The sequence below is a fragment of the Petaurus breviceps genome, unplaced genomic scaffold (assembly GCF_028583685.1).
Source record: "Petaurus breviceps papuanus isolate PSGF00001 unplaced genomic scaffold, PetGlider_PUasm1.0 38, whole genome shotgun sequence".
NCBI lineage: Eukaryota > Metazoa > Chordata > Mammalia > Diprotodontia > Petauridae > Petaurus > Petaurus breviceps.
Genome location: NW_027186304.1, coordinates 101,222,784 through 101,242,262, shown reverse-complemented (window position 1 = coordinate 101,242,262; position 19,479 = coordinate 101,222,784). Strand labels below are relative to the sequence as shown.

The 19,479-nt window shown below is 36.6% G+C and overlaps 1 protein-coding gene across 1 annotated transcript in view; it reads right to left on the bottom strand.

Annotated features, from left to right (window-relative positions):
* Positions 1–8,190: 8,190 nt before the first annotated feature.
* The window catches only part of RALYL (RALY RNA binding protein like), an 823,485-nt gene continuing 812,196 nt past the window's right edge, over positions 8,191–19,479 (bottom strand). The window contains exon 12 of the mRNA XM_069100197.1: positions 8,191–9,200. Within this exon, the coding sequence (XP_068956298.1) occupies positions 9,183–9,200 (18 nt within the window). The 3' untranslated portion in view covers positions 8,191–9,182. The remainder of the gene's footprint in view (positions 9,201–19,479) is intronic.

Here is a 19,479-nt window from a genome sequence, read left to right as displayed (position 1 = left end):
AATAGTATAGCAGGTTTTTAAATTGTCTGTGTTATGTCTCATATGCAGGAACTGAACCTCTTCAAATTTGAAGATGCAAATCAAAATCTTGATCTTTCCAAGTGCAAACAGAAGTTTGATTTAGGGTTTAAAAAATAATTATGTTGATTTAAATATCATACATATTTTGACTTTACTTAGCTTAAAGTGGTAAATGGAAAATTAATTTCAAGAAATGAAATGTTTGTTGAACAAATGAATAAAATGCTAATTTATTCAGTTAACAGAGAAATCAAATTGATATAAAACCTTACTGAATTAAATATTTGAAAAATAATTTTTTCAAAATATTGATATGAACTACATAATACTAAAATGGATTTTTAATTTCATCAATGTGGATGTTTCCTCCAATGAATGGGACGAGCTTTTCTGCTGCTTTGTGTGTTGTCTAACCCCATTAGAATGTAAGTTCCTTGAGGGGAGGGCTTGTCTTGCTTGTTTGTATTTATATTCCCAATGCTTAGCACAAGTCCTAGCACCAACTAAGTATTTAATAAAAATTCTATCTAGGTCTTTCCATGTCTCTTTGAAATCATCTATTTTCTCATTTCTTATAGCACAAGAATGTTTATCACATTCATATATTACCATGGCCTATTAAGCCATTTCTAAATTGATGATCATCCCTTTACTTTCAAGTTTTTTACCATCACAAAAATTTTTGTACATGAAGGACCTTTTTCTGTTTCTTTGATCTCTTTTGGGTGTACACCTTTCAGTGGTATAGCAGGGTCAAAGGGCACACACTGTTGAGTAACTTTTTGTATATAATTCCAAATCACTTTCTATAATGGCTATATCCATTCACATATTCAACAATGGTGCATTCATGTGCCTGTTTTCCTGCAACACTTATGTTATTGATCATATTCCTATTTTTTCATCTTTACTAAACTGATGATTTTATCAGTAGAAGAAGAAAATTACCATTTGCAAGATGAAGGATATGGCCATCTCTGTGGTATCTGATATGAGCAAGATGAAGGATATGGCCATATCTGAGGTATAGTGGAGAAGTAGGTCACAGGAATTGAGTAGGTTGAGAAATTGGGAATTTAAGGTAATTGAAGGGGTAGAAATCTGTATGTTGAAGTCTCCTGGAGGGCAGGAAATGATTAAAAGAGGAAGACAGTGAAACAGGTTCTAAACTCATTCAGGCTGGAAGGAGAGTGTGTTAGGGATCTATAAGTAATAGCCACAAGGATCCGGATTGTTGATCAGTTTGGGTATTTTGTATCTTAAAAAAGGAGAAGATCTTGCTCAGTGAAATTAGTCAAGGATCTGGAAAAGGAAGAGGGAACAAGGAGCATTCTGACTTACAGTGAGTTGGGGGTGGGTGCAGAGAAATTGTAGCCAGTACTGAAGAGAATAGCTGGGGAAGTGGCATCATTGTGAGGAATGGTTGACATGTATCTCTCTCTGCTTGGCAAATAAGTCAAATGTTTGCTGATAGGTATTTGAAACTCCTTTGGTCTCATCAAAATAGATTTACTTAAACTTTTGATTGAAATTATTAGAATTGATATTTGTATTTTTTAATCCCATTAAAATTTTAAATCCCATTGACCATTTAAAATGATCAATAATGTGTTTCAATAGGACAATATGAATTTTTTAAAAAACCTGACATATTTTTTCTAATTTTATTATTTCTTTCAATTTTGTACTCAAATCTGTGTTCATACAAGTCATTGGTCTGACCATATACTGTCAACCAGTTCAGAAGTAACTTTCTTAATAGCAATGAGTCATTTCTTAATCATTAAAATATAATAGTTTTTTGGTGGTATTATTTGGTGCTTGCCACATCTAAGGCCTTGGTATTGTTCAGTTATTTTCAGTCACGTCTGACTCTTCATGACCCAATTTCTGATTTTCTTGGCAAAGATACTGGAGGGGTTTGCCATTTTCTTTTCAAGTTCATTTTACAGATGAGGAAACTGAGGCAAACATGGTTAAGTGCCTTGCTCAGGGTGGTACTGAAACCTAATTTGAATTCAGGAAAAGGAGTCTAACTGTGGATCTGATGGTCTATCCACTGCACCACCTAGTTGTCCATCCTTTAAAGCCTAATTCATGTGCTGCTATTTTATGTTTTTATATTACCGGAATATTTCTATATAATCCTCTCCATTCATTCCTGGAGAGCTATCCCATGAAAGGAAAAAAGAGAAGAAAAAAATAACTCAGAAAAACTGTCACACATGGACTAAATTGGAGATTATATACAGAGTTCCACACTCTTGTTACACCTCTCTTCTACTTCCACACCCAACCCACACAGGGAATGGAAAAAGCTCTTTTGGGCCAAGCTTGGTCATTATAGTTTCACAGCATTTCTTGTTGTTCTTTCAATTTCAATGTAGTCATCGTATACCCTGTTTTATTGGGTCTGCTTACTTCACTTTGAATCATATGTCTTGCATTGGTCCTCTGTCTCTTTCATATTTGTATCTAGACCATGCAGTGGATAGAGTGCTGAATTTGGAGTCAGGAAGACCTGAGTTCAAATCTGGACTCAGACACTTACTAACTATATGACCCTGGGCAAGTCACTTAACCTTGTTTGCCTCAGTTCCTCAATCTGTAAAAGTCCCTAGAGAAGGGAATGGCAAACCACTTTGCCAAGAGAACCGCATGGACAAAGTTCGTATGGTTGCATAGAGTTGGACATGATTGAATAAATGAATAATAACAATGACAACATTCTTCATATTCATTATTTCTTGAGTGTAATAACATCCACTTACCTCATCAATGTGTTTGGCCATGCCGAAAGGGGTGGATATCTACTTTGTTTTTATTTTTTTCTTCTACTACAAAAAGTGCTACTATAAATATTTTGGTGTATAGGACTTTAAAAAATTATTGACTTCCTTGGGATTCGGATCTCTTGATTTAAATATATGGACATTTTAGCCACTTTCTTAACTTAATTCTAAATTGCTTTCCAAAAACAGTTGGACTAGTTCACAGCTCCACCAACACTGTATTTGTCTTTTCATAACACTATTTCCATCTTTGGTTATCTTGCCAGTTCTGGTAAGTATGGAATGAAACCTCAGAGTTGTTTAGATTTTACTAATTATCAGTAATTTGGTGAAATAATTCATATGGTTCTTAAAGATTTGTGGTTCTTCTGATAAGTGTTAATAACCTTTGACACCTTAACTACTGGGGAGCACCTTTTAGTCTTATACATTTTCATTAATTTCCTATGTGTCATGGATATAAGAACCTTATGAGGGAGAACTAATGAAAAAAACAACCCAATTGAGCACTTCTTTTTTTCTTCTCTTTGTATTAATTTTGTTCATGTGAAAATCTTTTCAGTTTCATGGAATCAAAATTGTTGCCAGCCATGGTGGCACGTTTCTGCTGGAGGATCACTTGAACTTGCTATTTTTGTGTGAAGTGGGGCTAAAGTCAGTTATAAATCTGTACTCTCTGATGCCAATGTGATGAGTCTCTAGAAGTTGAGGAATGTCAGGCTGGCTGATGGAGGAGGAGTGAAGCAGCCTAGGTTAGGAATAGAGCAAATCAAAATTTCTGTGCCCACCAGCAATGGTATGTATCATGTTTACCAGTGGCTGTTGTACTTCCAGCCTGGGCAAGATGGAGAGACACTTTTTTTTTTTTTTGAAAGAGATAATAAAACTATCTTTTTTATCTTTTATGATCAGCTCTGTTTAAGCTCTAATTCAAATGATACCTCTCCCATGAAGCTTTTTCTCTCCTCAGTTGGTATCAGAGAAGCAGGTAAAACTATACCTGTACAAGAATCTCTTCTATGGTATATCAATCAGTCAATCGATCATTTAGGTTTGTTTAAAGATGTCCAATGGGGAAGATAGTGGAGTAGGTCAGAAAATTCCAAGCTCTCAAGATTTTGGCAGTTAGGTGGTGCAGTGAATTGAGGACCTGAGTTCAAATCTAACCTCAGACACGACACTAATTGTGTGACCTTGGGCAAGTCACTTAACCCCCATTACTTTGTCTCCCCCCTCCAAAAAACAAACAAAATAAAACAAGATCTCTAACAAAAGTGAAACCAGCATTTCCCAAGAAAGGCCATTTTACTTTTCAACCCCTATAAATATTAGGAAGTTTTTCCTTATATCAAGCCTAAATTTGCCTCATTGCAATTTGTATCCATTACTTCTTAAATATTACATTTTATACATATCTGATTATTCTCTAATACATAGTACTTCATATTATAGCTATCTGTGTTGGCATCTTCTTCACCTGCTATATTGTAAACTTCTATTAAACTTACCTAAATTCTGTATTTCTCACACTGTTGTTGCGCCCTGCACTAATTAGGTCCTTAATAAATGCTTGTTGAATTTTATTTGATCGAATTCTGTGACCACCCTCCAGGGCCCCTCCCTCCCCCCTTTTTTGAAAAGTGTGACAAAATTGGTTCATTCCCATTGTGTGGTACCAATTCCATTTTCTAAGATTACCAACGGTGGCTCCGAGGTCATACTTGCTTGCAGGTTTCTTCATCATCCTGGCACACAAATCAATAGTGCCTGACACTGTATAATGGTGAAGAGTCTTCTAATTGACTGCTGAGCTCCAAGAGCTGATAACTCAAGAGATACATGAAAGGGCTCTTCAAGGCATTTCTCCTTTTTGTCTGTGAAGCCCGGCTGGTTGCCATTACAGCTTCAGAAAGAGCAAGTGGTAGCAGAGAAATTATCCTAGCAAGCATTCTAGTGCTCTTGGAAAGGATAGCTGCTGACAGAAGAGAGAGGGCAAGCCTGCCTCCATTTATGAGTAGAGATGATTGACTTGAGTTGGGGTGAAATGCAGAATGGCTAATTAGCAGTCTTTTCAGACTGCTTTCCATTTTGAAGAGGCTTAATTATCAGTATCCTAGGAGAAATTGTAACAGTAGTTCTAAGTAGAGTTACTGAATCCTATTTGAGTTGTTTTGTTAAGGTGTGTACCATTTCACAGCTCCACTAACAATGTATTAGTGTGCCTATCCTTTCACAACCCCTCTAGCATGACCATATTTGGGGTAATTTTTGCCAATTTGAAGGGTGTGAGGCAAAACCTTGGCTACCCATCCTTTAAAGTCCAATTTGTGTACTGATATCTTTCAGTGTTTAACATTTCTCTGAGTAGAGATCTAAACTACTCATCCTATACCAGATTTATATTTGTAGATTTTAAAAAAATTTCCCCTTTTGGGGGAATCCCTGGACTTGTGAGCCACATAGCAAGGTTTCCCATAGAAGTCAGAGTGAAGGCAGTAATTAGTTGAAGAATGTGAGAAAGGGAAGGCTAATCCCTCTAAATCAGATTTAGGGCTCAGAGTGGAGCCCAGAACCCACTCCACAAGTCACTTTGGCTGGGTACGGAACAGTGCTCCAGCCCTTTGCTCTCAACATTGATTTCTCTATAGTCTATACTAGATAAATAATTCCAAAGAGCAGGGTGGTAGAGGGACACCCTGGGTTCAGGACAGACCTTTTACACATATTGACTGTTACCCTGGGCAAGTGTCTTAAGCACTCTGTGCCCTCAGGCAACTTTCTAAGGCTGCAAGTTTCAGAACAATTGCTGATCTGCTTAGATGGTTAAAGTTTTTGTACTTCTTGTTGTACAGAGAAATCTTTGTGAACCCCTATGTGGTTTTTATGGCAAAGATACTGGAGCGATAGTTTGCCATTCCCTTCACTAGCTTATTTTACAGATGAGGAAAGTGAGGCAAACAGGGTTAAGGGACTTGTCCAGGGTCACAAAGTTAGTGTGTGAGGCAGGATTTGAACTCAGGTCTTCGTGACTCTAGACCTGATGCTCTAACCATGGTGCTACCTTATGCCAATGAAATCATGCTTGGATCAGAAAAGGAAGGAAACAAACATCTATGAAGCACCTTTTATGTACCAGGCATAGTGCTAAGTGCTTTTCATATATTACCTAACTTGGTTCTCACAACAACTCTGTGAGGAAAGTGGTATTATTATCAAGATGAGGAAACTGAGGCAGGCAAAGATTAAGGGACTTGCTAGAAAGTGTCTGAGGTTGGACTTGAACTCCGGTATTCCAGACTCTACATCTGGTGTATTGTACTATCATGCAATGCAATGTATTGTCTTATCTGAGCCACACTACAACACCACAAGGGCACCTGGGTGGCACAGTGCCAGATATAGAGTCAGGAAGGCCTGAGTTAAAATCCTACAATCCCCTATTCTGGGAAATACATCAAGGCCTCTTATTTATTGTATACATCTTGAATGCAATCAAATTAGAAATAATTCATTAATATTTTTCTTTTCTTTAAATAAAAGAGCCTTAATTCTTTCTCTAGCACTTTGGTTGTTAGCTTCCTGTGTTTGATGACTTTTAATAATTTACTTTTTTATATCAGAGCAGAATATAGGAACTTTGTACTATTGTGTATTTAGAAGTGGTCCTATGAAATCATGTATTGTTTTAATTTGTTGTTATTTGATCTCTAGTTGTTTTATGCAAAGTGATAGCTCAGCCTGATAATGGAAAGAGATACTGGAACACTGGAGAGCAATGGATACTGGCTGTATCCTTCCAGCTTACTTCAACTCAACTCTACAAAAAGTTATGTACCTGAGGAACAGTGGGCACTATCAAATCTCCAGAGTGCCTCTTCATTTCTCTCTCAGTAGATGGTAAATAAGCAGGTGAAGGCATTCCCACTAGGGTCTGGGGCACTGCCCCATTCAAATGGGGGCAATCAAATTATTCTAGTATGTTTTCAGCTTTGTTTTGTGTATACATATATACATGCATATATATATATATATACACATGTATATGTATTTATGTATATACAGACACACACAAATGGCAAGAGAGACAGTGTGGTATAGTGGATATGATACTAGCCTTGGAGTTTAGAAGATATGGATTAAAATCCTTCCTCTGACACATATTGGCCAGGAGACCATATCTCCCAATTCTCTCAGTTTTGCTACTCTATCAAAAAAGGAAAATACCAGTCCTTGATAAAGCCATACATGCTCTTTGTTATGAAACAAGCTTTACAGATCTCCACTAACCATCTCTTTAAGTTCAATCTAAAATATTCTCAGGAATTGAAGTACAGTTCATTGACCTATAGTTTGCAGACTTGGGTTTCTTCCCTAATATTTGCCATTCTCCAAGTTCTCTAGTACTTCTCCCATTTCCTATACATTTTTGATATCATCGACAACGGCTTATCTGCCAAATTGTTACTTTTTTAAGTACTCAAGGATGAAGTTCATTTTGGTTAAGTGACTTGAATTCTCTGAGAGCAATCCTATTTTTTGTCCTTCACTCTCATTACATAATCAGACTATTTTCTTGTCATTGATGATATTCATAAATTTAAACCATCAAGGAGGCTAACATACTTGCCCAAGTCACACAGGTAGTCAACATGAGGGTGGGATTTGAATCCAGTTCCTCTGATTCCAATCAGAGGTCTTCCCACTTTTCCTCAATGGCACTGTTGTTATGAGATAATTATTGAGGGCAGGACATTGACATAATGGAAAGATCACTGAATTTGGAATCAGAGGTAATTTTATACTTAGGATCTAATGATCTAATTCCAACATTAAAAAAAAAATGTTTGGCTCAAATTCCTCCCTTAGAAATGGGCCCAACCAGTTTATACTTGACCTGTAGTGAGGAGGACTCCACCAGAGAGAGGGAGTTGCTTCGATCAGAGATTTCCTCATCATAGATTCCTTAGTTTTCTTCATAACTTGGCTTAATTACCACCCTTTTCAGAAAACCTAATCTGCCCCCTATTTGGGGTTTATTTTGTATTTAATTTCCAGTGTACACATTATCTGTTCCTCCATCCCTCAATAGAAGATAAAATTCTCGAAGGCAGAGATTGCTCTGGTTTTTTGTTCTTGCTTTGTCTCCAGCTCCTAGCATGGTGCCTGGCACATAGTAGGTACTGAATAAATTCTTGTTGTATTATTGAATCAATTATTAGAGCTTGTGACTTTCTTTTTGCATAGAGGGCTCATCTTTTCCAAAATACTTTCCTGTGTGAAGATGGAGAATGGCATTGGATAAAAACCCAGAAGGAAATTGATATCAAAGCTCAAAGAAAAGTAACACATCAAATTTGTTTGAAAAGAAACAATATTTATTAAGAAATTATATGTTGAATTCTCCTACAGTCTCTGTGAACATGGACTCTTCCATGTCCATAGCACAAGACAATAGCTATGGCGTCTGGAGAACACTTGGAATGCTCAGGAATGGAAAGTTCCTATGATCAGAAGATGAATGAAGTTTTAAATCTCATTTAAAATTTTGGATTGGGGGGAAGAACTGTCATTTCACTTGAGAGGAAACTGGGAAATCATCTGCGCTGGTACGGCCTTTCTCAGGATGGTTCTGTCCCTCTGACTGAGGCATCACTCAGAAAGATTGTTAATAATTGGCTTGTCCCTGACTCAGGGAACTGAGAGCATGCTCATTTTAAAGACATCAGGTGAAAAGGATAGGTTTTGAATGATTCATATCATGTTTGAAAAATTTGCATTCTTCAGCATTTCTAACAGTGCATATAGAGAACAGAAATAGAACTTTGCCTATTTTATGCCTATGAACTGAAGTTAGAAAGTCTAAAAACTAAAAGTAATGAGAACTAGCATACAACATGTCTAATCATAACATGATATTGTTAGAATTAAGCTTTAAACAGATAATTGTGATATCACCTGACTTTAAATATGATATACAGTAAAACATGCTAATCATAAAAATAGCTTTTACAAATATACATTTGTATACAGTGTCTCCCTTACCTTTTATATATGTCCTTCACATTATCATACAGTACACTGGCCTTTCAGACATCAAAATGAAAAAAAAAAGACCAATAATTTGCCAGGAAGAAAAACAAACACAGTTTACAATCTAAACCATAAAAATCTGACAATTGTACAGCTCAGAACATATAAGAAGTGGAGTTTCTAAGGTAGAACAATATTGTCCATTTTATTTACTTGAGTTTTCATACAAATCGGATCGAGGATGTTGCTATCCAGTAAGAAACCGCAGTTCACATTTCTGGGGGAGGGTGGTCACAGTTTCTCTTTTCATCATACACAGGCATCACTTATGACTTCAGATCACTTTATCTGTAGGAACTGAGAGAAGATATATATATATGTGTTTAATATAAAACCTACGACTTTGTCTTGGTAGCACATATGTATATATAGATTTGGTTTTCAGACTTGGTAAAGGAAAGATTGAAGTTATGATTGCCAGCCTATTTTTCACTTTTTAGGATCCTCTGATATTGCCATAAAAAGCTGTACATTCTGTTGGCTTGAAGATATATATTTTTTTTTAAAAAGGAAAACCTTTGTTATATCCATTATCACTTATCTGACAATAATTATTTTGTCCTGATGGGAGAATAGAAATTAGTAGAGCAACCCTAAAATTCCTTATATTTGGTTTTCTTTTCCAATTACTAAACATGATTTTCTGACCTGAGCATTGAAAATTGTGATGACCTTCAATTAGAGGGATTACAGAATTTAGTTCTGGAAAGAACCTTAAACATCATGGAATCCAACTTCCTTATTTGACATCTGAGAGAAATAATGCAGGAAAGGCTAAGAGAATTGTTCCAAGTCACAAAATCAGTAAGAAGTAAAGCCAGCATTTATACTCAGTACTCTATATTTTCAACCTAGTACTGCTTTCATTATGCTATGTTGATTTCCAGGAGGAGGCAAACTTCTGAAAGGTTCATGTGAAGGTAGAAGATGAAATCCTTGAGTTAGTTTTTTAAAAGAGACATATTGGTGGAAAAGAGGAAGATCAAAGAAGGGGTAGTACAGTGCTTAAAGTAGATGGGACAATTGTTAAAATTAACTATATGAAATAAAAAAAACTGAGGTACAAAGTTTTGGAGCATTTATGATTTAATTTGCAAAGCTAGCATTTGCATATCAAACCAGGTCATCTGACTTTTCAAATGTCAGAGACCAGGAGTGGTTTACAGAGCTGACTTTTATAATAGAAAAGAGGGATAAAAAAAAATTACAGAAACTTGTTTGAAACATAATTTAAATGGACAAGGAAGGTCATCTGACTAGTTAGCTTCTCCAAGGCTTTCTTCACCCAACTTTGTACTTTTGGCAACATCTAGCTGGCAAAGTGAGATTACCCCAGAAGTCTTTGCTCTAAAGGCAATGCCTTTTGTAACCAGAGAGCTCCCTTTAAAGTGGAACTTGTAGTTTGTGGTTAGCAGTCACCTCCCTCCTCCATCTTCCAGCTGCCAAGATTACATTACTCATTTTACACTCTAGCTCAGGAAAATGCCTAGAATCTAGGCCCTAGATGACCTTGATCCGTGCCAGTCAGTAAATCCAGATGATTTACTAAAACCACCATCAGTGACTTTGGAAAGATCATGGAAAATGGGAGAGGTGCTACAGGACTGAAGAAGGGCAACTACTGCCATAATTTCTAAGAAAAGAAAGAGTATAGTGTCTGTAAAATTTAAACCAATCATTTGACTTCAATTCCAGGCAAAAATGTATAGCAAAGGGATGGTTAGTGAACATCTAAAAAAAGAAGGGAGATCCCAAAGAGTCTGTATGACTTGATCAAGAAGGGGCCATCCTCAATTAATCTCATTCCCTTTCTTGACAGAGAAGATAGAAGAATGCTGTAGACAAATTGTAGTTTGTTAAGATTTTTAGCAAAGCATTTGGCAAAATCTCTCACGCCATCTTTATAGACAATATGCAAGGATACAAGTTAGGCAGTAGGATAAGTAGTTAGATTTGGAACTGGTTATACCTAAACTGGTTATATACCTAAAGAGACTCAATTAGCAGTTTGGGGATCCACTTACAAAGAAGTTTCTGCTGGATTTTCCAAGAATCTATCTTTTGCATTTGTATAATTTAACTTTTTTAAAATTAAAGATTTGAATAAGGGCATGGATATAATGCTTACTTAATTTTTAGATAAAACAAGATACAGCTAAAGTGAGGGATGGCAGAGGCATGATCCCAAAAAGTTTCCAAGTCAGATAGAAAATTGGGATGAATATATTAAGATGAAATTTAATAGGAACAAATGCAAAGCTTCACTTTTGGTTTAAAAATATTACCTTCATAATTTCAAGGTAGAGAAGACATGGACTTACCTCAAAAAGATTGGGGGTTTTGTTGGACTGCAACCAAACTCAATGGAAGTAAACAGTGTGAAGTGGTGCATAGAAAAACTTAAGGCTTCATTAAAAGAGATGTAGTATCTAGAGCTAGGGAGGTGATATAATCATCTGGTTGGTCCTGTGTTCAGTTCTGGGGACTCTTTTCTAGGGAGGACATTGACAAACTAGAATAGATTCAGAGGAAACACCATGATAATGTCAGACCTTAAGATCATACCATACAGACTTTATTGGAAAGAACTGGGGATATTTAGCTAGAAGAAGAGATGACTCAGGCTGAGGACGTTACAGCTGTGTTTAATTATTTTCAGGGCTGGCAAATGGAAGAGGGAGTAAGTTTGTTTTGCTTGATCATATAAGGCAGATGTAGGAGCAATGAGTGGGCATTTGAGAGTGGTAGATTTAGGCTTGATCTAAGAAACATTTCCTTAACAATTATAGCTATCTAAAAGAGGAATTGAGAATTGCTTTGGGCTGACCCTTCACTGGAATTAAGGATAGAGAGATCGTTGTGCCCAAACCCAAATAACCTATCTTCTGATTTGAAGCCCACAATTAAGCCCCTTTACATATTTGTTTTTGTCTCCATCCTATACCCTGTAATAGCTTGAAATAGCTTAAGGCATAGTCTTGGGTATTTCCCAAGGCGTAGTCCCAGGGTTATGGTACAAGTTTATCTTAAGAAGAGACCACCTTGTTCTATTCCTGCTGACCAAGCAGGGTCCCCCCACACTTTACCCAGAACATGACCCCCTAGCCTTTCCCCATTACCCAATGACTCTCCAGCCTGCACCCTCTACCCTGTTTCTCTTCCAGGAAAAGTTGTACCCTTGTGCCATCTTCCCAAATTAGCCCTGAGCTATAGCTCTAACCAATGGAAATTCTTGGCTTCTGTATGTCATGCTTATGTTAGCTCCCCTCCCAGTTGTGGTTTTTGTGGTTTTAGCCTTTATAAGCACTGTGTATACCCCAATTCAGGGCTGTCTGATTTGAGTTTATACTCCAGGCAGTTGCTTGCTTCATCAATAAATCCACTCCTAAATTTATCTTGAACCCAAGTCTCAGCTCACTCTTATTCTCTGCATAACAAGATGACTGCATCTTACAAATGGTGTAGGAAGAGGGGATTCTTGTTCAGATTTGGATTGGACTAGGTGATCACTGCGTTCTCTTCTAACTCAAAGATTCTATGATTTTATGTCAGCTCCTTTCTCCCTTTGCTTCTTGAAGAGGAGTGGTTGTTGTTGAGTCATGGCTAACTTTTCATGACCCATTTGGGGTTTTCTTGGAAATACAATGTAGTGGTTTGTCATTTCCTTCTCCAGTCCATTTCTTAGATGAGGAAACTGAAGCAAACAGTGTTAAGTGACTTGCCCAAGGTCAAACAGCTAGTGTTTGAGGAAGGATTTGAATGCAGGAAGATGTCTTCCTGACTCCAGGCCCAGTGCTCTACCCACTTCACCACCTAACTGCCACAAAGAGGAGTGGGCAAGGGAACAATTTCTCTCCTCAACAGGCTTTGCTGAGTGTGGTGCTGAACCCTTTGGAGATGGAATAGAACAGTCTCTGACACTATTTCCCATGTCTTGAGTTCACACTAAATAGGTGATTAGAAAGAAGAGACCTGGAAGTAGGGAAAGAAGAATTTTTAACCACAGATGTTGGAGCAGCAACCACACTGGCATACCCAGGATGGCTGCTGGCACAGGTTCTTAGATCTGCTTTATTAGGAAAGATAGCTGTTTAAGGGGTTAACAATCTTTTAAAATTACATCCACTAGTTCAGGGGAAAAGTCAGAACCCTGAATTACAGAGAAAATACAAGTGGAGAAATGAAGACCAACAGATAAGGGTCTGACTGCCTGAATCAACTATACACTTTAAATACATCCCTGGATCGATAAAGCCTTTACATCTGAGCAGGTGTGGAGCTCTGAACATATGGCCACTCAGTATCCCGACCAGGGGAATCACAAGATTCTTCCCATAAGCAAGCCCACAAAGCAAAATACCAACTCAGAGTATATATAGTCTCAGAGCCAGAAGGCATCACAACCCTCCTGACTCAGTCAGCCTAATTAAAAATTAGCAAAAGGTGTGAAAGGCTTCCTACAAGCAAGTCTCCACTAAGCAAGCTTCCACTAATGGGCTCCACCTGAGGCCTATTAATGGGCTGGGGAGATCTTATATCCATTAACATTACAGATGTAAATGTGTGCATATGTATTCTGATACATGTAAATATAAATGTATGTACATGCACTAAATATAATATATATAGTATGTACACACACATGCATGCAAATATCTATGTCAAATCTTATACCTGGGTTTTTTAAAAAAATCACTTTTATTAGGAACATGATGAGAAGGCATATTTGGGTAGTCATTTTTCTGAAAAAGATTTGGGATTTTAAATTACCTCAGTCTCACTAAGAGTCAGCAGCATGATAGAGGAGTTTAAAAAGCTAATATGTTCTTAGATTGCATTAAAAGAGACATAATTTCCAGGAATGGGGAGGTGAGAGTTCCTCTGTAATCTTTTGGGGCTAGACTACATCTAGAATATTGGGTCCAGATTGAGGCACCGTGGTTTAGGAAGGTTACTAAAAAAACTGGAAAGCATCCAGGAGAGGGCAACCAGGGTGGTGAATCATGGTGAGTCCAATTCTCATTTGAAGTAACTGGAAAATGGAAGGTTCTTGGTGGGGAAGAGACATGATTATTTTAGTCTATTAGCTGAAGGGCTATGATGTGGAAGAGAGATTAGACTTATGTTATTAGTCTTTAGAAGGTAGGGTTAGAAGTAATAGATGGCTTTGCTATTTTCTACCCAAATCACCTTGAGCAAGTCTTTCTGGTAAGGAAAGAAGGAAATAAGAATTTATTAAGTGCCTACTCTGTGTCAGGTACTGTGTTAAGCACTTTGCTAATATTATTTCATTTGATGCTCAAAATAACCTTAGGATGTAGGTGTTATTATTATACTCATTAATAATTCAGGGAATTAAGGCAGAGGTTAAATGACCTGCCCAGGGTCACAAAGTGAGTGTCTGAGGTTGTATTTGAACTCAGGTCTTCTGACTCCAAGCCCAGTGGCCACTAAGCTGCTTCTAGGAACTCAGGTCCTCAATAGAAAAATGAAGGAGTTCAACCAAAAGGCCTCTCTGGGGTCCCTTTCAGGTATAAGTCTATGATCCTCTGAAGTTGCAAAGAGACAAATCAAGCTTGATGTCAGGAAAAGCTTCCTTACAATTTAGAACTGTCTAAAAGTGGAAGAGATTGTTAAAAGGTGATGGCTCCCCTTTCGTTGAAGGTCTTTGAGTTGAGGCTGGCTGAGCACTTGTTAGGTATATTATAGTGGGGATTGGACTAGAAGGTCACTGAAATCTCTTCTCACACTAAATCCCATGATTCTGTGTGTATTATTTATATATGATGAGAAGAGAACTTTTTAAAGAAACATTTATTTTTCAGAGTTATAATTTAAATACATCACATTGAATATGTATAAAAAGGTTTAATTAATTAGTTGTTTTCACTTAGAGGCCTGAACTTACAGAAAACAGTTCTATAAACAAATTAATATGTTAAAGAGACTTAAGTATTTTAAAATCTGTCCAGCATTGATATAAATATGTTCAAAATGAAAAGATGGGGGCAGCTAAGTGGCACAGTGAATAGAACATGGGTTCTGGAGTCAGGAGTATGTGAGTTCAAATAGACACTTGACACATTGACTGTGGGGGCAAATCACTTAACCCCAATTGCCTCGACTTCCCCCTCCAAAAAAACTGGAAACAAAATGAAAAGATGAAATTGACATATGAGATGACATCTAGGTTAACTCAGGGCTCAGTGACATGACCCAGGCACTGTGCCTGACACATAGTAAGTGTTAATAAATGTTTGATGATTGATCCCAAATCATCATTAGTTTTGACTTTGGGTCTCTGACATTTAGTTTTCTTGGGTATGCTAATCAAGGACCGAAGTTGCTTCCTTTGTACATTCAATGCACATATGAAGAGATTTCAGTTTATTATATAACTGAGATCATTTCTACCTTTCTATCTTTTAAAACATGTTTGCTTGTTCAAAATAAAAAGTTTTTAAAATTTCCACAAGATCTGTATTTGGAGTTTGTTGAGCTTTCTATTTCCCTAGATAAAGCCTTGGCAGACCTAAATTAATTTAATGGATTCTGATTCCTCCCTGGTTGCCTCTGAGGGGCTAGTGGTTGTTAAGTAACTATCCATTTTGTTAAGAAGAAAAAACACCCTGCAGTTTCCGTGTACACTCCATTACCTCCAGAGACATTTCTCACACTAGCCTTTCCTTCACCCTTTCTTTGCTAGCCAGTTATGTATGTATATAAAAGGCAATAATTATTCAGAGAAGAAGAGAGACAAACTTCAAAATTGTTTGTTGAAGCTCTATTTTTTGTTCATAAAGCTTCAAAGCGTTTACCTGTCATTGATTGGCAATGAAAAAGCTTCATTGAAGTAGTGTTAAGAAGGAATTACGTTTTCCTGCTATTTAGAAACAACTACAAGATGGTGCTGAACCACCTACCTCCCTGCAATACTCCCAGCCAGGCTAATTCTTTTGGAAGAAAGGCTTGTTCTTTGCTATTTGTTTTGAAAACCCAGGAAGAAAGGTGAAAATCAATGACATTTCTCTTCAAAAATGACACTCAGGGATAATTGGTTTAATATGAAAGGAAGCTAATTGTATTCTATGGCTCCCCCTTGAGAGCTGGGTAATTTATCTATGACTTTCTGGTAGCTGAGATGATGTTAAAACAAATCATCTTGATCATGAATGCTGGCTTTTTATTCTCTCACATTTATAAACAAATGACAAAAGTATGAGGGGCTCAAACATGACAGCAAAATAGGACAATGCTGCACTAAGCAATTTGCTTTCATCTAATAAAGATAAAAGGAAAGTATTAAACCAGGAAGACAAAACACACTCATTTTTAAATCTCAGGCCTATAAGAGTATGAACTGTAATGTTGCAATAACATGTGAAATAAATGCCTCTTATTTACAGTTATAAAAATAATTTAGCATCATTAGAGATTCTTATGATCAGAAACATTTCTGAAATTGTTTTCTAATTTGGATTTATGATTATTAAATGATTAGAGAAGAGAGGAAGCATGGTGTAGGGAATGGAGGACAGACCTGGGAATCAAAAAGGCCAGGATTCAAGTTCTGTCTCTAATACATGCTAATATGTGACTGAAGGTAAGTCATTTAACACATCAGTGTCTCAGCAATTCTATTAAGACTTTAAGTTACAGATGAGTGACTGACTTCTGCACTGATGGAGAGAGTTTCTATGCTAGGAATTCTCTACAACCGAAGAAATCACAGATCTAGACTCCTTCAAAGACATTCTCCCCCCTTGTCCCCTTCCCTACCATGACTAAAGAACATTAGTTAGCTTTTAGAGTCTATTCCTGAAATCTCTGTCTCTGTCTCTCAGTGGTGTGCTCCAATGTCTGATATGTGCCATATAGACATTTTTTTTTCCATTTGATCTTCACAACAACTCAGTGAGGTAGGTACTACAGATGTGATTATAATCACTTCACAAATGAGGAAACTGAGGCACAAAGAATTAGTGATTTCTATACTGTCATGACTAGTGTCAGCAGTAGAGTTTGATCATAAGTGTTCCTAACTATAAATCCAGAATTCTTTCTACTATACTGTGTTGCTTCTCTATAAGTATGAGATTAAATGGAAGTAATTATCCAGATAATTCAGGCCATAAAACCTGTTAAGGAAAAAGTAGAGTCAATAGAACTTCAGTGATCTGCTAGGTAGTTTATTTCAATCAAAAGGCACTTACATCTGACTAAACAGACATAACATATCTCACTTCGATTTTACCTCATTTAACCTTTCAAAAGAGTTTATACAGATTCCCAGGGCCCATATTGAACACTACAGGGAGAAGTCTTTCTCTGCATCATGTTTTAATTTAATTTCAAATCATCTTTGCATCTTGTTTTAATTCAACATCATTTCATTATACCTGCATTTTGTGAGGAACCTGGTCATAGATTATCGAAACCAGAAAATACTTTAGGTATTTCATCTAATTCCTCATTTAACAAAAGAAGAAGCTGAGGCCCACAGGATTGGAGGTTACAATGCTAGGCCGTCCTAGTGTGGAGACTAGAATTGTCTCTGTTTAAGAAATAATATGCTACAATTTAATGAGATGACTTTGCAGGTATCAAATGTTAAAGCTATCATTTATCCATTATTGAGTAATACGAGATCATTTTATAGAATCTGTTTAGGCATTTTTGATGTAGTATTGAGACAACAATTTAGTAAATCAAATAGAAAAAAAATTGCTTCTTTTATGGACTTATAGTTGGAAATAAATGAGAAAGATATATAAAATTGTGTTTCTTATTAAGAGAAAATGAAGTATTAATCTTTTTTATTGTAGAAGGAACTTTTTTTAGAAGAAAATTTATTATGAACTATTGTGATTCTTGCATGCATATTTACCTTTCATGATCAATTTAATTGAATGAATACTTAGTATGCACCAGGAACTGTGGTAGGCGTTAGGCATACTACGATAAAAACAAAAACAGTTCTTGCCTTCACGGAGCTTGCTTTCTATGGGCAGAAATGGCATATAGTCAGATAAATAAATGTAAAATGTATATAAAGAAAATCTAAAGTAATTTAAGTGATAAAATAGAGGAGAATGCTAAAAATATGGGGGGGGGAGCTAAGTTGAGGAAGAGTTTCACTAAAATCTTTTTATATATAGTGACACTATTCTTCAGCATAACTACTTTTATTCAAACTATGAAGGTCACAGTACCCCTTTCTAACTAGAACAATTTTATTGATTGCAAGGGAAAGAAAAATAAAATTAGTTGTAGTGGAAACAATGAAAAAGCACTTTCATAAAGTTAAGACTTCCATTCAGAGTAAGTGCTCAATTTCCAATATCTATTTAATTTATGTCTGATATGAGGACTTTAAGATAAAAAACTGGGAAAACATACCTAGAACTATTTGGTAACTATGGGATGACTACATCTTGCCTATACAAATAGCCACAAGGCTTGGCTGACAGAAATATACAGTCTTGACACAAAAAAACCTTGCTTTGGATCAGTAGTGTTGATGAAACTAGACCACTCAGGGGCAAGGCCTGACTTTTCAATGGGTCTGAGAAGCAATCTTAAAGCTATTAAGACTTCAGAATCCGCATTGCCACCTGCTGCTGAGTCGATTAGAGGAAGAAATTCTGCCCCTTGGAGACACTTGTGGGAAAAACTTGGTTACTTGGAAGAACTGAATGAAAGAAAGGTTTTGATGCTTAGAAGAAAAAAGCATTGCTTTTGAATAAGCTATAACAGCAGGCATTGCCCAATGCTGTTTACAAAGGAGTAGCCATCCAAAACGTGGTCAAGGAAACATATCTAGCAAAACTCGGCAGTTTCTAAGTTAAGGGTTCTTTTTTGCTTAAAGTGCTTAACATTAACATACCAACCCAGAAGTGAATTTGGCCTGAGTATAGTAAAAAAGCAAAAAGGTCCAGAAAGGAAGGGACCAAATTCATCAATGACTTGTGGTAGACAGTTTCTAAAGGAGACAAGAGACATCAAGTTTCACTGTCTACAGTGGTGAGCTGCCTTGGGCAATGGGTTCCTGATTCATGTGCTTCTTTGAAAGTTTATATTCACACTCTCCTAGGACACTGTGTGCATTGGAAGAAGACTGTAACCCTGGATTATGATGGAAATATTCTTTTAAAATTAGTTTTGCTTTGCCTTCTGTTTATTAAATCTTTCTGATTAGGATTTAATGATGTCATATTGGCCAATTTGGAAGAGCACACAGGTGAGGATCTCAAATAAGATAATACATGTAAAGAACTTTGTAAACCCACAAGGGTTACACAGATCATTAATTTTCTGTTCATAATGATCTTCAAACTCACCACATCATTTGCAGACAGCCAAGGTGAAGAAACACCATGGGATTGGATTCTTCATTTTAAATTGAATTATAATGAGGTTTTGATTAAGAAAATTTATAGAAGGAAAATGGTTTATAATTAAACTATATTTGGTAGCAAAAATTAGTGTGAATACTGAGGAGGGGAAGAGGGATAAAGAACAGTGGGAGAGGGAGGGAAAGGAAAGAGAGAGAGAGAGAAAGAGAGAGAGAGAGAGA